The 19,005-nt window shown below is 46.5% G+C and overlaps 6 protein-coding genes across 6 annotated transcripts; 2 read left to right on the top strand and 4 right to left on the bottom strand.

Moving 5' to 3' along the window:
• Nucleotides 1-62: 62 nt before the first annotated feature.
• Nucleotides 63-1,988, bottom strand: DFL_005217 (uncharacterized protein; the record flags this gene model as incomplete). The annotated part of the gene is made up of 7 exons (XM_067634443.1): nt 63-378; nt 449-608; nt 673-1,374; nt 1,440-1,566; nt 1,625-1,664; nt 1,726-1,825; nt 1,883-1,988. 7 exons carry the CDS (start codon nt 1,986-1,988, stop codon nt 63-65), a joined length of 1,551 nt encoding a protein of 516 aa, XP_067492511.1.
• Nucleotides 1,989-3,887: 1,899 nt separating this feature from the next.
• Nucleotides 3,888-5,151, bottom strand: DFL_005216 (uncharacterized protein; the record flags this gene model as incomplete). The annotated part of the gene is made up of 3 exons (XM_067634442.1): nt 3,888-4,088; nt 4,156-4,161; nt 4,219-5,151. The coding sequence occupies 3 exons, from the start codon at nt 5,149-5,151 to the stop codon at nt 3,888-3,890; spliced, it is 1,140 nt and encodes a 379-aa protein (XP_067492510.1).
• A 476-nt stretch (nt 5,152-5,627) lies between these two features.
• On the top strand, nt 5,628-6,389 carry DFL_005215 (uncharacterized protein; the record flags this gene model as incomplete). The annotated part of the gene is made up of 1 exon (XM_067634441.1): nt 5,628-6,389. The coding sequence occupies one exon, from the start codon at nt 5,628-5,630 to the stop codon at nt 6,387-6,389; it is 762 nt and encodes a 253-aa protein (XP_067492509.1).
• A 397-nt stretch (nt 6,390-6,786) lies between these two features.
• DFL_005214 (uncharacterized protein) lies at nt 6,787-10,459 on the bottom strand (the record flags this gene model as incomplete). The annotated part of the gene is made up of 6 exons (XM_067634440.1): nt 6,787-6,969; nt 7,025-8,731; nt 8,796-8,959; nt 9,022-9,121; nt 9,194-10,230; nt 10,285-10,459. 6 exons carry the CDS (start codon nt 10,457-10,459, stop codon nt 6,787-6,789), a joined length of 3,366 nt encoding a protein of 1,121 aa, XP_067492508.1.
• A 1,136-nt stretch (nt 10,460-11,595) lies between these two features.
• DFL_005213 (uncharacterized protein) lies at nt 11,596-12,099 on the bottom strand (the record flags this gene model as incomplete). The annotated part of the gene is made up of 1 exon (XM_067634439.1): nt 11,596-12,099. One exon carries the CDS (start codon nt 12,097-12,099, stop codon nt 11,596-11,598), a length of 504 nt encoding a protein of 167 aa, XP_067492507.1.
• Nucleotides 12,100-15,136: 3,037 nt separating this feature from the next.
• On the top strand, nt 15,137-18,111 carry DFL_005212 (uncharacterized protein; the record flags this gene model as incomplete). The annotated part of the gene is made up of 2 exons (XM_067634438.1): nt 15,137-16,671; nt 16,737-18,111. 2 exons carry the CDS (start codon nt 15,137-15,139, stop codon nt 18,109-18,111), a joined length of 2,910 nt encoding a protein of 969 aa, XP_067492506.1.
• Nucleotides 18,112-19,005: the final 894 nt, after the last annotated feature.

Genomic DNA, 19,005 nt, shown 5'->3' with positions numbered 1-19,005 from the left:
CTCATGCAATCATGTATCATGATCATTACATTCACCAAACACAGTCATCACCTCCTCCATATCTACTGTGTATAACTACTCTCTCCGAAGCCTACGTGTACAGGCATCACCGTTTCCTCTGCACTCTCTGCCTCTCTAACCAATTCATCTCTCTTCATCTTCTTCGCCTGGAAATTAAGAAATGCCACTAATGCTGTTCCAACAATCATAGCAGCGACTAAAAGTATCAGATTAACGGGTACGGGATTCTTCCCAAATACCGTATATGTCAGAGCATCAAGCCCTGACTGGACGAAGTTGAAGAAACCAGCTAGACATATGATTGTGCCGTAGACTTTACCGAAAGTGATGAAGCCAAAGACTTTGGCAGCGTAGTCCCTGCGATTCCACAAAAAAACATTAGGAAAGAAGTTTTTAAGTGCTTTTTCTAGAAAAATGGGGAACTTACGATACGGTGGTGTAATATAACGGACGGTACACCACGAACAAGATAACATTAAGGTATGCAGCCCATTTATATGGGAGAACACCCAAAATACCAATCGCAGTCGCAGTCGCCACCAGCAATGCGATAATGAACGTTGTGCTGGTCCGATCAAGCAAGGCACCTAATAAGCCCCATACTTTAGCACTCTCATCTCCAAAATAACGTCAATAGAGCTTAATCCTTACCGATAAATGGAACAGCAACCAATCCTCCCAACGGCAACGCAATATCGAAGAAATTGTTGATCTCCACCGCATCCTCATAACTTCCCAGCAAATATGTATACTGCGGTCTTATAGTCGCCACAAAGTAGTTGATCCTGGTCATCTGAATAACCGTAAATGCCGTGATAAGCACAAACCACCAACTGGTGATTTGCTCCTGTGCAGTTTTGCCGTGCAGGGCACCCCATACGCCTGAAATATGCTTCTTCGCACTCTCACGCTTCTGGTGGCGTTCTCCGCCCTTGGGGCCAAGGAGGAGATCTATTTCACTAGCTACAGAGGCACGACGCTCTTCTTGGACAGAGTGGCGGACTTCAGCAGGAAGCTCTTCGTCTGAGGAGTGATATTGATCTTCTTCAACCATGTGTACCAATTCGCCGACAGTCTTGTATGATTCCCGAGGCATAACAAAGACCTGGGAGAGGAAGGTGAAGACTGGAACGATGAGATAGACCAGGAAAAACTTCTTAGGCCAGAATGTTTCGCCGCTGGCGAAGTAAATGAGGCGGTAGATAAGGAATACGGCAGAGGATGCATCGAAAGCGCCTGTGAGGAGGGACAATATTAAGCCGGAGCTCGTAGGGAAGGTGTTTGAGAGCTGAAAAGACGAGATGAAGACGAATGGGCCACCGAGGGCGAGGAAGAGATATGCCGGAATGTAAGCTGTTTACCAGACCATTAATATAATCCTGTAATAATGAATTGTAAATGGTGAAAGAGATACTTACCATCGAACGGAAGTTCCCAGGCAAAGGCGAATAGTAGACATCCAGCAGCAAAGAAACCAGCACCCAGCATGCCACTAACTCTGGGTCCGTATTTGTCGAGAATTGTACCAACCGGCAATGCACAAACCTATTTAACATCAGAATTAGCTCTAATTCCCCGGAACAGCCACTTGCGGAGAACCTACATTTGTTGCGACGGCTGCACAAGTGAACATGAAGTTCAAACTATCCCAGCATTAGCTTCGTGCACTATTTCGGCCCATTGACGTCCCTGGAGAGTACGCACTGTAATTCCTGCCCAAAGCACACCCTCACATCTCGCTCCAGCTCGTCGTCCGTACATCTATCCCGATACACGCCCTCCGCGATTAAAACCGGCTTAATAGCTATTGTCTAAGTCAGTACCCCTAGTCACGTGGACAGTAGAAACACCATCGACTTACCAGCATATCCAAAGACGACACCAGCACTTAAAAGACAGTATATAGTAGCAAGGGCGACCTGCCACTTGCGCCGAGTTTTCGAGACTTCGAAGGCCCCGATAGTCATTGCTGACTTTTTTATTCTTTGTGTGGTGTTGGTGACGGTGGAGAGAATGAATACAGATGCCTCAAATTTTGGTGTTGTTTTGGAGGCTGAAATGGAAACAGACGGTTTTTACGTAACAGCGAACGAGACCCAGATTGATGAGCAATGCTGATTCCTTTGCTGGCGATGATTGTCGATGGCAATTACGACCACTCTAATGCACACTCCCGCTTAGCTAACGGGAAGGGAGAAGGGGAAAATACTGACGAAGAGAATAGGCAAACGGGGAGAATCGAATTTAAGGGTGGTTGAGGGGAGAAACGAAGGCGGTGAGGAGGGGGAAGGGAAAAACGACACGGCAGGAGCTTCAAAGGGAGCCGGGGACGGCATAGAAATAAGCCATCGAATCCATCCAGAAACTTAGCAGACGACGTGAGGGGCTGGTTCATGCATGGCCATGGCTGGCCTGGCCAAATTCCCAAGTGACAGCATCAATCGAATCGAAACGGTAACGTTCCGACGGCATGGCGCGGGGTCACATTCCCTCTCACAATATCAATGCAAGATGAACGACGGCATCTGAACCCCTCCCAGTGGATACATCTACTCATTCCGACCTATACTCCCAGACACAGTTCCACAAGCGATATCTCCCAACCTTCCAATCTTTTGATGTTATCGATACATCGTCCATATCTTTGTTCGCTATCTGTGGCTTAATTAGCTTAAGCGAAGCGTAGGAGGCTCGAGGGTGCATGCAGTCTCCACTTCCGCGACCAGGATTGCGGTCAAAAATGATAGGTGGATCTCTGTACCCCCACCGTCTGGCCGTACATGCGTCTGTACTGTACCCAACGGTGGTATCTCACATTTGCCTCTTGATCAGAGATCTTTCAAAAATTACCAGGATGGGTGCTGGTTAGTCCAATCGGCTGATATCAATCTAGCAGGTCGCAAAATTTTCGAAAATGCGGAGTGCATCAGAAAATTTTATAGCTCCATGCACGAAAGAAGAAATGGATTTGCTCCTGTTCTCGTGTTCACCTCGATGGAGTTAGGGTATAAATATCTCCCATGGTTTTGATTCAAACCGGACGGTTCCGCCAATACACTATTTTAACCGTCGCTGGTGTACGACGTCGTCAAATTCTTTTCAGGCTGACGGGGCACGCCCAAGCTAAACTAACAATGCCTAAGAAAAGAGCTCTGCTCCAAAGAAAAAACCTTTCAATCTTCAATTCGGCGACTAGTCCTTAGCTTAGTGGTCCTCCTTCCCTTAATATCACCTTCACGGTAGTATTTAGTCTCACGGTCGATTTTATTTTGGTTAGACACCTACCTCGTAGTCACGTGCTCAACCATATAGTCTTGGAGGATTTCGATAAATTTTCCAAGGTGTTGAAAACTTCGAATTCGACATAACCACAACTTGGAGGTAATTCAAATAATAATAATAATAATAATAATATTCTAGTTCCGTATAGCTATAGCGTGTCCTTCATTACCCTCCCTAATATCGATTTGACCGATTTAGATGTACGGTCGTTTTCAGAAGTTAATTATCATCAGGGACCAAGATCGTCGAAGGCTAGATAATAGGTCACATTTAACTAGCTCTCGTTCATCGAAATCGAACAGTAGAAATTACATGAAACGAAAGGGTAAGAGACGAGAACGAAAGTGTGATCCCTTTAAAGATTTGATAATACATGCAGCGAGGAAAGTTTTCCCATACCAGCGTTGCAACCTTCGAATCGAAACTTCTATCTATATATAATATACATATCCAGAAACACCGAAGTCAAAGAATATTGAAATCCAAAAAAATCGAAATCAAAGCATCAAAATCAAAACCGTGGCAATCAAAAACATCGAAATCCAAAATATATCTTAGCCGAATCGCACTCCTCTCATGGACACCTATCTGCAAGTCTCCTCCATCTTATCGCTAACTCTAATGTTGTATTCTTCTTGAGGGGGTAGCGACGAGCCATTTAACGACAGGCTTGATGATAATATGGTATCTTTTTCGAATATATGTACCTCGAAGTTTTTTCCTAGGAGGGACCAAAGCGCTAGTCTGACCACTTGGTGAAGGTTGGTTTGCGGAACCAGAAGCGGCTATTTTAAGTACTTAAGTTAGTATTAATTCTCAGTTTAAATGGTGTTTTATATTGTAACAACTTACCTTTAGCTTAAATTCGAGGAATCAGCAGTTCAGGAGAAGTTCTCTCGCGTATAGCGCTGCAACGAGAGCAGCGTAGGCTTGCCAGTTGTCATTTTTATGACCATCTGCATAGTTGCTGATGCCTCGAATAACCAAACAAGGAAATGCATCCATCAATAACAAGCCTGGTGCTTCCATTTCAAAACACAAAGCTCCGGTTTGCGCACTAATCAAATCCCGTTTCACACCATCCTTCATGACCTGATTCCCCGATGCTATGGTCCCGTAGTGTATTTCCAGATGATCGGGTCTCCTTTGAGGGCGCAATACCCTCTTAGTGAGATCGCATCGGGCACAGGTACCGATTTGGCTACTAGCGTTGTGCAAACAGGTGGCCTCAAAGAGCTGATCTGGGCTCTGAGGGTACTGAAATATATGATCTCTCTCCCCAAGATGGTGAGCATTGTCTCGTAGATTATTTCTAAAGGGTGCTGGATTTCCGGATTGGATTTTTTCTATGGTGGATAAAAGAATGCGTGGCGGCGGTTGCAGCCTCGAATTCCCTTGCTCCAAGAATCCACCGCCTTGCATTGCCTTGCCAAAGTCATATTGGACCACGGCAGAACGAGAGTTGTTTGGACGGCTGACAACAATGTCACCGAGGCGAATGTCGTGACCCCTCTGTAGATTAGGCGCGCCACCCCCAACTCCCACCAGTAGCCCGAAGCCACGTTCTATCACGTTTGGGAAAGTCAGCTTCAAATAAGTAGCTACTACACTAGCTGATTCTGCACCAGGGCGTCCGGCCGGTAGGCAGGCAATTACAACATAGTGGTTCTTTATCCGACCATATTTGTAGACGTTTTTGTCGCCTCGGAGTCTATGGAAAGGTGGTTCTGGCAACACCTCGTCTAGAACTGCCAATGCGGCCCTTAGTTCAACATCCAGAGCGCATATCCAACCGACAATAAAGTCCTCTTTGGTTAGTGGACGACCTGACGCTGCGGTTTGGGGCATAGTTTGATAGAGATATAGCGGGCTAGTATGAAATGGTCTATATGGATAATATAAGTCGTGGAGAATTTCTTTGTAAGTAGGAAAGATATATCGATAGTACTGTAGTCTGAAGAGAATATTACCTCTCCCTTCCTCTCCTCCCTTCTCCTTTTTATAGTATCCCTTGGTCTCGTGAATTCATGAACCAGCCCTCGTGGAGGCTAGGTTACGAGACCGGTACCTCTCCCATTTTAGTTTTTTATTGCGGCCAGCCTTAAGCGCGCGCCTTCGGGCCTTGAAGCCCCCAGATCAGTCCTGCGAAGCAAGCTACAGGCCAATCCGTGACACGACTTATGCGTTGAGCATGGCACAGCTACGAAAATGCAACACGAGTCCATGTGGCGAGGTAACCGCCACTGTGCCATCATCATGCATCACCATACAAACTCCCCACAGACAATAACCTCAACAATCCCATCCACAAATAGACCACCAAAATGCGGCGCCGTGTCGGCCTCGCCGCTCTTGACCGACGCGCCCAAGATTCCCAAACCCGGTCCACTCATGGCGCTACCCTCCGGCGCACCCACCAGTCGGAACTCACCACCCAACTTTCCGTCTTCCAAGCTGCCCTCTCCACCTTCAGCACCCAATACTCCTCCGAAATCCGTCAAAACCCCAAATTTCGTTCGGAGTTCGCTCGCATGTGCGCAACCATTGGTATCGACCCTCTAGCCGCTTCTTCAAACCGTCCGAAGGAAAAAGGTGGAAGCATATGGTCTGAGTTACTGGGTGCCCAGGTCAACGATTTTTACTTCGAACTTGCTGTAAAAATCGTTGAAGTCTGTCGTGATACTCGGTCGAAGAATGGGGGGTTGATATCTGTCACTGAAGTACAGTCTACGTTTCTTAAGAAGGATCAGTCAACTGGTGGTGGTGGAACTGGATTACAGATATCCGAGGATGATATAATACGTTCAGTTGAGTGTTTAAAACCCCTTGGATCGGGCTTCGAGGTCATAAAGATAGGGAAAACAAATATGATAAGAAGCGTACCCAAGGAACTGAACAGAGATCAAGCGAAAGTGCTGGAGGTTATCCAGGTGCTCGGATTTGTGACTATTGGAGTGCTGGTGGATAATCTAGGGTGGATTACACCTAGAGCACAGGCAGTGGTGGATGATCTGATGGCTGAAGCTTTCTTGTGGGTCGATGAGCAGGAGGGAGAGACGAGCTACTGGGCGCCATGCTCTCTATAATTCCAACTTCTGCTCTAGTATGGCTTCGTATACCAGCCTCCACGAACTCTGGTTTGAGTCTTGATGACCACTTACGTTCAGGTCGGTTTACGAGACCAAGAGGCAAGTACACATGTTGGATTTTGGTCACCACTAGACCTACGGCTAGAGACTGGTTGGCGTCGAGTTCAAGAGACTAATATACGTACACGACTAGATGTCATTGATTTTAGCGTTCCCTTGTATGATACCCCTACAGCACTTGCGTTCCTTTCAACAAGACAGGCAGTATACTATACATAAAATACATACATCATTGAAGCCCTATCTATAAAAATCCAACATGGTATCGTTCCCAACATCGCAACCTCAAAACGCCAGTATAAAGTCCCAAGAAAATTCGTAAAAAACAGATATACTACCAAAGTTCCTCATCATCATCCTCGTCTTCTTCATCTTCAATCTCATCTTCGATGTCCTCCTCCTCCTCCTCCTCTTCTGTATCATCTACAGTAATAACATTCGGTTGTATCTCCGGCACTTCGTCCCTTTCTGTTAACTCCCCTCTGACTGCTAGGACCTGCCGTCTTGACCTATAAAACTACTTCACAGTTAGTATCCATATCCCTATAAAAGATCCAGAACCAAAAACCTACCTTCTCCAGCGCTCCCGCCCGTTTCTCAGGCTTCCACCCCTCAACCTCCAACGCAAACCTCCCCTCTTCTTTCTTCTCATACCCAAACGCCCTCCTCAACTCATTAAACTGCCTGACTCTAACCTCCCCAGGCACCCCACCAACCCTAAACCTCCCATCATTCATTACATCATTTTGAAAAGCCGTCATAGCCCTCATCGTCGGATCTTCATTCACCTCCACCGCCTTTCTAGAAATATTCTCCTCAAGCTTAGAAGTCCCTATAACCTCTGTATTCTCATGCGTATACTCCACCCCCGCAGACGCGAGAATTGCGGATACGGGGTCTAATTTCATTTTCTTGTTTGCACCCGCCGTGGAGGAGTTATTAGCATCACCAGACACCATCGCCTGGATTTGGTTAATAATATCATCAACCATATCTCCTCCTTCATCTCCAAAAATCGTACTCTCATCCATTCCGTCGTTGCCACTGATATCCGGTATATTTAAAATCGCAATACCGGTTTTACTCTCTGCCACATTTGTCTGATTTACAATCTCTTGGAGAACAACGTTCTCCTGGTGGAAGGTAAACAGGTTCTTTAACCCGAATAACTCCCCCCTCCGACTCGCATCCTTCATCACTCCTTTAAAATACCTTCGTTCGAAAGAAGCTTCATACCCAATATTCGCTTGCTGTTGTTTATATATCTGACGTGCATATACCATTTCCTCGATTGTTCCCGCGCAAACCAGCCGGAATACCTCCACATCCCTGTATTGTCCAATGCGGTAAGCTCTGTCCTGCGCTTGCAAATCATGCGATGGATTCCAGGATGGATCAAATACAACCACTTTATTTGCCGACACGATATTCAAACCAACTCCTCCTGCTCTTGTAGATATCAAAAATACAAAATAACTTGCATCGGTGTTGAAATTCTCTACTGCGGCAGTTCGATCTTCCAAAGACATTTCCCCGTCTAGATAGCAGATATTATAATGCGTATTGTTCAACAGCATATACAACATCTTCAAAAGCTTCTTACTCTCCGAGAAGATCAGAACTTTAGCCCCTTCTTCATTCTCTTTCCAGAACGCCAGAAGTCGCTGTAAAACCTGCCATTTCCCACAAAACTCCGGGTCCATGACATTTTCAAAGTATTGCCGCCGATAGTATTTCTCCCAATTATCAGGAAGCCCAATCTGTAGCTTTTCAATATCCTTCTCTTGTTTTTCGAGGGGCTCCCCATCACGAGGTACCCAGTTTGCCAGGTGGTTGCACAAAAGTTTCATATTGGTGATACACGGAAACACCGCCTGAGAAACCGTGGTCCCATCTTCAAGCTTTCTATAACAACATTTACCCCTTGTCTTATGTGACCCACAGTCACACTTATCAGTCGAATATTTGACCAATCCCACTACTTCGCTTTCGAGGTAGTTCTCATAAACCTCTTGCTGCAACGCACCAAGCTTGCAGAATACCACGCGGTCCGTTTTCTTGGGTAGTTGGTGTGCGATGAGTGATTTCATCCGACGAAGGAACATTCGTGGTAGCAGATTCTTGACAAGATCATTGGCCGTACTTCTGGCGCGTGCCAATTCAGCGTTCGTGGCACCATGAGCTTGTCCGATTTTAAGAGGGTTCTCAATATCGTTTTTCCAATCGCTATAGGTACCAACCTCGCCGGGACGAATCCAGTTGAGGAGGTTCCAGAGTTCCTAGATGCCAAGGCTGTTACTTTTCTAGTGTATTAGAAGGCGAGTCATGAGATATGATACCTACGCCATAATGATTCATAATGGCCGTCCCTGTCAAACCGATTCTGCAAAGGCTATTAACCACATTCATGGCTTCTGTAATCCCTGATGTCCGTTCTTTAACCTTCTGACATTCATCTGCGATGACGGCGTCCCATTCGATCATATTGATCTTCGCTTGATCCCGTCCTGTTCCTGTAGTCAGTACCATGATTCTTTTCAACAGTGCCAATCAAAACAACGAAACTTACGATATGTATCATAAGTAGTAATCAAGATCTCCAAATATCCTGTCCTAGCAGCTCTTAATGCATCCTCTTTCGCCCCCTTCGCCCCATGATATGCATAAACCTGCCACCAACCCCAAATCTCTAGTTCTCTGATCCAATTCGATATCAGAGTTCCTGGACACACGATAAGTACCTTAGGATACCATTCATCGGGTCTCCAGTCCCTCATACGCCTCATGCGGCGTGAATCCCTCGCGTCACCCGTTTTTCCAAATGCAACGGTAAGAAATGCGATAACCTGCACTGTTTTCCCGAGACCCATGTCATCACCGAGGATTACACCAGTGTTGAGGATGAAGGCGTTGTGCATGAACCGAACGCCCTCGATTTGGTAGTCTCGGAGCCACCGGGCGATTGATGCGGGTATCACACCACGGGATCTATCGAGTATGATATCTTCATATGCACGACAGGGGCTTGCACCGGGAAATTGTGGCTTTTCCTCTAAATCCTCTAATTCATCTTCTTCATTTGAGAATATGTTAGAATCAGGTGGGAACCTATATATTGATTCTAACGGTTTGCTTTTCTCCTTTTGATCCTTTTCGAGAGTTTGTTTTTTGAGAAGTAGATGGAGCGGACAATCAATTGTTGTATCTTCGTCAGATTTAAACCCATTTTCGCGGTCAATAGCCAGATCTCTAAGCTGGGTATTAGTGCGACGGGGCCGTGGGGTCGACGTAGATGCATACGGTTTTCGAGGTGTGATTGCACTATCTTTCCTAGGGCGGCCACGGGTACCAGGTTTTCGTTTCTTTGAGGCTTTGTAGCGTTGGTAGGGGTCGTCATCTTCGTCATCTGTCATTACGACTTTTTCACGGCCTCGTTCAGCTCTTACACGGGTCTCTTTCGGGGGAACCTCGCCCTCCCGAGCACGCTTCCGGGGGAAAGGGCGAAAATCATCTTCTGAAGATGAAGAAAATTGCACTAGGCTACTGGGTTTGCGCTTTTTGAGAGGAGTGGATGTTGAGAGTGGATGTTGTTTTTTGGGTGGTATAATTGTTTTTTGTACCATTGCCTCCGGTGAAAATGATAGATCGATAATCGAAGGATCTTTCTTGGGAGTAGCTATAGGTTTTGGATTTGGATTCTTCTTCGGAGATGTAGATTTGATATTGTCCAGATCGCTGGTATCGTTTCCAGTGTCCGTCTCCTCGCTGTCTGGTATAGCTAACAAGATCAATCCTCAATTCAATCAACAACTAGATAATTTATACAACATACCTTCAATAGTCTGCTTAATCTTAGATCCCTTTTCCTGAGCAACACCTTTCTTTAACCTAGAAACTTTCTCTTTCCCCTGCCGCTTCGGCGCAACATATTTGATATCGTCGAGGTCATCCTCATCCGACTCCGTTTCAGGAACAACTGTTATCTGTGAATACTTCGACCGAGGCATAGCAGCAGAGCATTTGATGATACCAAAAGGGTTGAAACTCCTCAGGTTGTCAAGGCCCGTGAGATATCTGGCAAACGATGAAGGCAGGAATGGGACCTTGAGATGTCATGGTGGGGGTTAAAGTGCAAATGCTCGCTAGAAGACGTGTTTCGCGACTCATCGAATGGGAGGTCATGTGATTTACATTACTGCCGAAAATGGAATGTATCGAAAGACAAACGCTGAGCAAAGATTTAACACAGCAACACGGGATCTAGCAAGATGAATTAATTCCTCAGGCTAATCTACTTAATGAGGAAGGACCGGTTAATTGCACTTCTTCGGGACTAAATTGCGCTTGGTTTCAACATCTAAAAATAATCCAATTGTTGATTATCTCACCAGCTCATTCATTGTTAATTGCAAAAAAGACTCTTCAGCGGCCTCGAGGTTACTAATAGCCATAATCTAGACTGTTTCTAGATCAAGGCTAAAAAGAATGACAAACGTCGCTGCCAAGAGGGATCGAACCTCTGCGGGCGAACCCATGAGATATCTACAACTGGAAGACCAGCCAATTCAAGTCTCACACCTTAACCACTCGGTCATAGCAGCAAACTCATGTCTCAGGTCTCCTCGATGGGCTATAAAGAACATTCAGCATCAGAGGCTGTGGGCGGATCGTGGAGGTGTGGATGTCATGGGACTGCGGACCTCCCGAAGCGACCGAGAACTGTCTAGTCTCTCGGTCATTTCGGCTGGCCTCGTGGGCACCATTATTGAAATTTAATCTTACAAAACGCTGATGACGTTGATGATGTATATTAAGATACGGGTAGAATGCCTTCCGAACCTCCTTGATTCGAACTTTTGAGATTCATTTCGTTTTCCTTCGTGTTCAGTTTTCCCATTTCCATCGCATTAATCGAACCTTCGTGATATTAAGATTTGAATTAAACAGCTCACAGCCCTCTTCGGCGACTCCGTAGATTAGTCACAGACTATGTGGCTTTATCCTAGCGATTCCGGTTTCTCGAATAACAGTTCCCGCGAAATTAGAACCCTGTGGTCTACCACGAGGTTTGTATGTAACAGGCTTGTGTACTGTACAACAAGTGTATGGCTCGGAGCATAATTGATTTCTTAGTAATAAATTACTACGGCAGACAACTACCGACAAGCTCCAAAGTTTCCAGGAAGGTATCACTCGTATGCTCCGCCCGGTCGAGCCCCAATCCCACTAGCACGGTCCTGGTTTCCCTGATATTCCTCATCGCCAGCAGACTCGCCAGTTGCACAGCGTACAGTTGGCCCTGTGCCTGTCTTTCAGGAGTACTTGCGCCTAGCAAACACTTCGGTGTGAGATGTGTAAGTGGTAGCAGGCCGTCGTCGTCGGCTGTGGGCTTCGCTTCTAGGAAGGCAGGATGCGCGGCGTCCAGCGGTACCTGGAACCATTGGGATAACCGGCCTGATTGGATGATTGTAATGAGAATTTTGTCTGAGAAGCCGAGAACAGTGGCTGTTGTGAAGATGGAGTCGATTTCCTTCTGCGAGGATTTGGTGAAGATTGGATAAGGCATATTGCTGGGTTGGAGGGGTGTCGAAGCAGTTGACGCGTTCATGATTTCCTGGATAGTCGCGGCATTGATTGCTGACGACATCTTGACTCCAGCGTGACAATCTTGTGGCTGTCTCCTGCTGCAAGAACGATGGTGGTTGGTCTAGTTATTATCACCAGTTCAGACGATGTAGTAGCTAGTAGTTTACACGTATATGCGTTTCGGGTACTCTCAAGACTACACTACGTCCTTTGACAGAAGTTTCAACATCACCGCAACACATCTATGTGCCCCTCCAAAGCCCCGCAGTCCACGGACGCCCGACATCAAAACAAGCTTACGGAGCTTCACAACATGCCTCGGCATGCCAGGCGCCATGAAGCAGTTCTCGCCCAATAAAACAGGGGCTTCGTCAACGCTAGCCCGGGTCACCGCTGCACCTACTAACGATCCACAGGCTGGTGACTTATCAACTAACTTGGGTAATTCGGAGCACTCGGAGTTACTTTGGCCTCCTTCTTCCGGCCGAAAAGGTTTTAAGGGACGGGCATTGTTCCTTTCCTCATGTAAGCAGCCAACATGGGGACAAGCCACCCCAATTTCGCCTACCGTCGGTGCATTTCCCGTTTAACTTGTTTACTGCTTTCAAGGGGATATGTTGGGCACATGAGCGCCTGGGATGAATGGGATTGCATTGAATGTATCCTGCAGACGGCGGTAGGTTCCGTGATTGATAACGTGAAGCAGGAACCTGTCCATGCCATTCTCCTTCTTCTCCCCTCAAGCTCATGTCTTGTTTCCTGAAGTTTCCATATATCAAGGCTTTTGTTATTGCCTTAGTCAGAAATACGGAGTACGGAGCATTCAAATTGTTTCTGAATGCGAAGTGCCGCACTGGGAATCTAACAATGCTGGTCCCTTGTTACCCAGGCCTGCATTCATTTGTAAGCCATCCGGGTGAGTGCTAGGCATTCCATCTAATGGACACACTGAGAGAACAGACGAATTGAAGTCGTCATCAAATCTTTCTACTTTCAAACTCGGATCATTTTGATTTTCGGTCAAAGCTGAAGGGTAAGCCACGCATGAGTGCATTGTGCGTAAAACTGTGTCCTCTTTCATCATCCGTACGTAAGTGTTTCTGGTGTGATTAATCTTGCAAGTTTGGACTTTTCGGCGAGTTTACCCAGAGATATCATCATATACACGCCGGTAAATGTATATAATAATTTGATGCTATAGCTACCTCGTCTGCTCTAACGAATACCAGCTGCAGTTCAACGTACCAAGATTTTTGACGAGTCAGTTGATATAATTCCATTCGAGAAGCTGCGTAACCGCAAGAGGACGGTGATTTTCGGCTCCGACATTTGATAAAAGGCTCTATGGCTTTCCTCGAACAATAGCTCGCGTGGGACAGTTAACGTTATACATTAGTAAGGCAATGTTCCATGCTATCTCGATAATCGAATCTTTGTCCAAACCAGGCCGCGCATTTATCTGCTTCATCTTGCCATGGCTGCGTGGATTACATACGCAACACAGCCAAAGTCATACGCACGCCCCTTTAGCATCCTCCCAGACTTCGCCATAACCTGACCCCTTTGAGGCGGCCTTGTCCCTTGCAACTTGACTACAACTTGTAACCGCACTGCAGAGAATATAATATCCTTTTCCAAAGAGGGAAGCGGCTTATGACCTAAAAGCGACGAAGCTTATATCCCGGCCAGCATTTGAGTGGAAAAAGGAAGCATTGCCCTACTATGCTACATTAGTCCCCTGTTAGCGTTGAGTCAAAACCAGAACCAGAATCCAGCTTTTTTTTGATGTCCCGTCAAGCTCTCGCATCGCAGCTTCTTCTTAACCCAACTTTTCCATCAATCGAATCAAATCAATCAATCAATCAGCCTAACTCCGGTCGACGTCGCGGGGCCCACCCCGGGACCGTATATAATCCGATTTGTATCGTCCGCCGAAGAAGAAGAAGAAGAAAAGCAAGGGCGCTCCGCAATTGCATTGCGCTTGCACTGTGGCCCCAGTTTGCCCACCCGTTTCATCCAGTATAGTACCCTCGAAGCCGCACCGCTCAATCTCAAATCTCGGTCTTCTTTTTATTTTTTATTTTTTTTTTTCCCTCATTACATCGAATGCTACCTCCTCTTGCGTACCAGGCTATCCAGCTCCAGTAGTATTTCATAAGCGAAGCAAATCCGCACTGCAGTTTTTTTGATAAATCTCCAAATCTAGGAATCGAATCCGCCCCCTTCACATTTATTCTGAGCCGAAAAGATACCTGCCCATTAAATAGGCGACCAGTTGGAACAGCCATCCCAACTCGTTCGGGTTCGGAACGCAGAGGCTTAGAAACGAACTGTAAAATTGGCTTACGGACTTGGGTGCATAGTACGGGCGTCGGGGATTTAGTCGTCACAAAGTCCGATTATATCCTGTTCCTGCGCAGCAAGGTCTATGCAAATGTGAATCATACTTTTGCACTGTTCTCTGGTCTATTTCTGCTTTTTTTCTCTATTTTTTTTTCTAGCCTGGTGAGTTCCTAATATTATTATCTCTCATATGATAAAAATTCTGTCCTTTACGGACATTTATATTGACCGAACCTCGCACTTCGGGCCGACTTATTAAGCAAAAATTCCGAATCCTTCTTTCTTTCCATTTTTCGTATTTTTTCGTATCGATTTTTTGTCTATTTTATTTCTGGGGGCCAGATTGCCTGTCTCGTGTCTTAACTTTACTGGAGTGGTAGTTCTAAAACACTATCTTCAAGCAAGCTTATTTTCCACATGCACAAAAATGCTTAACTATATGCTGACATAATCACCATCTGCCAGGCCTGGGTCGCAGAGTACCATTGCTTTCCTAGGTAGCCAGTCTTTCGCGGGTCTACTACAACCCCGACTCTCCTTTTCCATTTCAAATCTGAGGTCTTGTTGGTCGGTGTAATATACCGACCTCTCCGACCGAACAGTCTTAAGAGATCTTCCAAAAGTCCTTCACCACGGCTGGACGCGGGAATAACGGGAAGGGTTCTGGGGTCTTGCACTCTCAGGACCCTCCCGGAACACTCCGGGGCGGTGGACGTGCATACTTTCTTGACAAAGGAGACGACGGTGAGGACTCGATGCTGTTGTTTAGCCCTGTTGAGAACGAGAACAACTCGCAGCTGGATCCACGCTTAGGACCGACGGCCGCGGACATCGTGAGTCCGAGTTCCGCGAGCACATCAAGGTCCATGGCGAGTTTTTCGACGCCATATAGACCTTCAGGGTCTGGAGTTTCTCCTGAGGCCTTCCACAGTGCCAACGCGACGCCGGATAGTCAGCAGGGCGCTTCGTCGAACGCTGGCAATACAGCTGCTGGGTCGGCTCAGGATCAGAAACGGACGAGGGCTTGCGAGTCTTGTCGGTCTTTAAAGGTCAGATGTGAACCGGATCTCGCGAATCCAGAAGGCAGCTGCCGTCGCTGTGCGAAGGCACGTCGAGAATGTATCTTCACAGTTCCGACGAGGAAGAGACAGAAACGAACGGACTCTAGAGTGGCGGAACTCGAACGCAAGATCGACAAGCTTACAGCGACATTAAACGCCAAACGACGGGGAGAAAGTGATCGTGAACCTCTTCGCGACTTTCCCGCAGATAGCGATACCGAGTTATCCGACCCTGACGATGGCACTAGATCTCGAAAACACTCCCAAATCCGCACAGGATCCATTCCCCATGGCTTTTCAGCGGGAGATTCTGATCAATACCGTGAGTCTGAACCTAAACGCCAGAGACTGATGAACAAGGATGCAGCAGCAGCTGGGGACAGCCGGCGAGGCAGCTCCGCCCACGATCATATGGAGGACGTGACGACCGAGGCTACTTCTTCGTCAATGTTCGGTGGCGCGAGGATGGAACATCTGACATCTGCGTCGGCTCCTCCGAGACCCCAATTCGCGGTTCCGCGGCAGCATCATCATCACGCTCGACATAGAATGCCAACGCCAGAAACTGATCCTAGCTCCATTACTTCTCCAGCTCAGGGATCTGGTGATATGGATGTTATCGATAGGAAGCTTGTAACTATGGAGCTGGCGTGTAGGATGTTCAGTCATTATAATGATAACCTTGCGCCTCATTTCCCTGCCGTCACTTTCCCGACTGGGACGACCGCTCAGGATATCCGGAAACAAAAGCCCTTCCTATTCCTAGCCATTCTCGCAGCGTCCTCGGCGATATTCGATCCAGACCTGAATCGACTGTTAAACAAGGAAGTAATCCGTGGAATAGCAGACCGAGTAATCATAAATGGCGAGAAGAGCTTGGAAATCATCCAAGTCCTCAACATTGCGACCCTTTGGTACTACCCACCGGATCAATTCGAGGAACTCAAATTCTACCAACTCACACACATAGCCGCAGTTATGGCGATCGATTGCGGGATAAACAAGCCACATAGAGGTGGAAGGCCAAGAATACCCTGGTTAGGTGCAGGTGGTACCAATCTCTCAAACGATTGTCCTAGTATGAACAGATTCCAACAGATGACGAATCCAGAAACAAAAGAAAAGGGTGTTCCAAAAGAGCTCCAGAGTTGGAAGAAGACGTGGCTACCGGATCCTGGAACTCTGGAGTCTAGGCGGACGTATTTGACATGCTATTGGATGTGTTCAAAGTAAGTACTTACCTAATACAAGATGACTTAAAGAGTTACTTGCTAACGATATTTTTTTTGTTTAGCGTTGCAATGTCTCTACGGCGACCCAATCTTCTACGATACTCAGCATATATGGGAGAGTGCGTCGAGTTTATCGAAAAGTCGCCCGAAGCTACATTGCACGATAAGATCATATGTCAATGGGTCAAGCTTCAAAGAATAACCGAAGAAGTCGGAATCGCCTTCGGCTACGAGGACTCAGTTGCAAAAGTGAACCTTGCAGAAACTAGGATACAATTCGCCCTCAAAGGGTTCGAACGACAGTTGGAAGAGTGGGAGAAGAATCTACCTCCGGAGTGTGAAACGAAAACCGTACGGCTAGCTAGCTATACTTTGTCCCTGTTCATGCACGAAGTTGCACTACACGGCGACCATTCGACGGAAGACTTCAGACCGCCTTTTATAACGGAAAGGCTAATTCGCCAACCGGACAGCCTCAAACCGGGTGGTATGCCACAACTAACTCAAACCCACATCCACGCCCTCTTCAGCTGTTTATCCTCTGCCCATGGCCTCCTTGACGGATTCCTAAACATCACCGTTGACGAACTCCGCTGCGTCCCTGTTCTCTTTTTCGCCCGGGTAGCTTATTCCGTTGTTCTACTTATCAAAATATACTTCTCCGCCTCCGCTGCAAATTCCGAGCTCGGCAAAGTGATCGATAAACCACAGCTCAAACTCGACTATTACTTTGAAAAGCTACTGGCACTACTAAAAGCCGCGTCTGCCGACGACAAAAGCAAACCAGCAACCAAGTTCTTCATGATACTCACCATGTTAAACCACTGGTACCAATACCAACAACGGGTAGGAAGCAAAGGTGCGCGACGACAATCAGTGGTAGTCCCACCGAGCCCAGGCCCAAAGGTCGAACCATCCCGAAAACAAGAAGGGAATTCCTTCTCGTCAACACCGGTCACACCATCGCTCGCATACCGTTCACTCAACGATATACCGGCTTCAATGCATGTCCCAACACCCCATAGCACCGGCGGCGGTGCAGAAACTCCACAACCACCCAGCGATACTCTAACCGATGCACCCACACCCCTTCACATGCTCAGCGATGTAGCAACTACAACCGAAGAATCGGCACAGCAAAATTCGAACATGATGAATATCGACGGTGACAATTTTGGTAACCTGGGATTCGATGGGGTCAACCAAATATATAACACTCCACTGGATGAGAACTGGTTGGGTAATGGATTGGACATGGGTGCTTTTGGGATGGGTGAGATTGGTTTTGGGATCTCAATCGGGATCGAAGGCATCGGAGTTAATGGATTCCCTGGGTTCCCGGATTTCCTAGGAGGTGGATCTAGTTCCGAAAACTTCTTTTCGGATGCAGGAGGTGGTACAGGAGGCGGATTTTTTGATCCTTGGCCCCCTAGCTAGATATCGACTATTTAGCGACGGACGATGCAGGAGACGAAGAAGAAAGATAGAAGAGCTTCAGTTGCTATTCTCTACTCCTCACGACGCATATGAAGACATTTCACCGTATATACTCCTCTTTCTACAAGACATGCAACCTAATATAATTAACGACATTGGAACGATATGGCTTCCTCTGCGGATGCTCACCATATATCTAATCATCCGATATACTCCTCCAAACTCCTCAACGGCCTCGGCTATCTTTGCTCGATGTAACTTTCTCACAACATCTGCTTAAATAGTTATTGTTGGGAACTTGTTTTTGGGTATCAGATTATTTGCTTTTTTTTGGCGACCTTTTATGCTCAGGTTTACATCCGGCGGTTTTGAATTTCTATTTCAAATTTGTTTTTGATTTTTCTCTTCTTCTTTCCAACTTGTTCTTTACTGTGGTCTCTGCACATAGCCCCTTTCTTTTCACAATATTCGATGCATGTATAATACGCTTTTTTGTTTCCCTTCCTATATCCGGAGTTCAAGTTGCTTCTTGTTTAACTGCTTCTTACAGCTTTATTGCAGGCGCGAACGGCGGATAACCAAAAAAAAAGCCATCATGTACAGCCTCAGATCTTTTTTTCTCGAGTCTTTATTCTTGTCGGCTCTAGCTTTTTAACGCTGTATATTTTTGTAAATTTTTATTAAATGATTTGACGATAGGGCCGAAGTGGAGGAAGAACATGAAAGGGGAAGACAAGGGGTGAGATGGAGCACCTTTTTATGGGCTCTATAATATTGGAACACTTGAGTGGAATTTTTCTCTTAAATGACAATTTTTATCTGTTGTTTTAGAGATTGCGTTTGCTCGGTGTCCTGGGGATGGTTTAAAAAATATACTCTACTCCACCAACCATC

The sequence above is a fragment of the Arthrobotrys flagrans genome (genome assembly GCF_004000055.1).
Source record: "Arthrobotrys flagrans strain CBS H-5679 chromosome Unknown unitig_0, whole genome shotgun sequence".
NCBI lineage: Eukaryota > Fungi > Ascomycota > Orbiliomycetes > Orbiliales > Orbiliaceae > Arthrobotrys > Arthrobotrys flagrans.
Note: the sequence above shows the minus strand (reverse complement) of the source record. Positions and strands in the feature narration are given on the sequence as shown.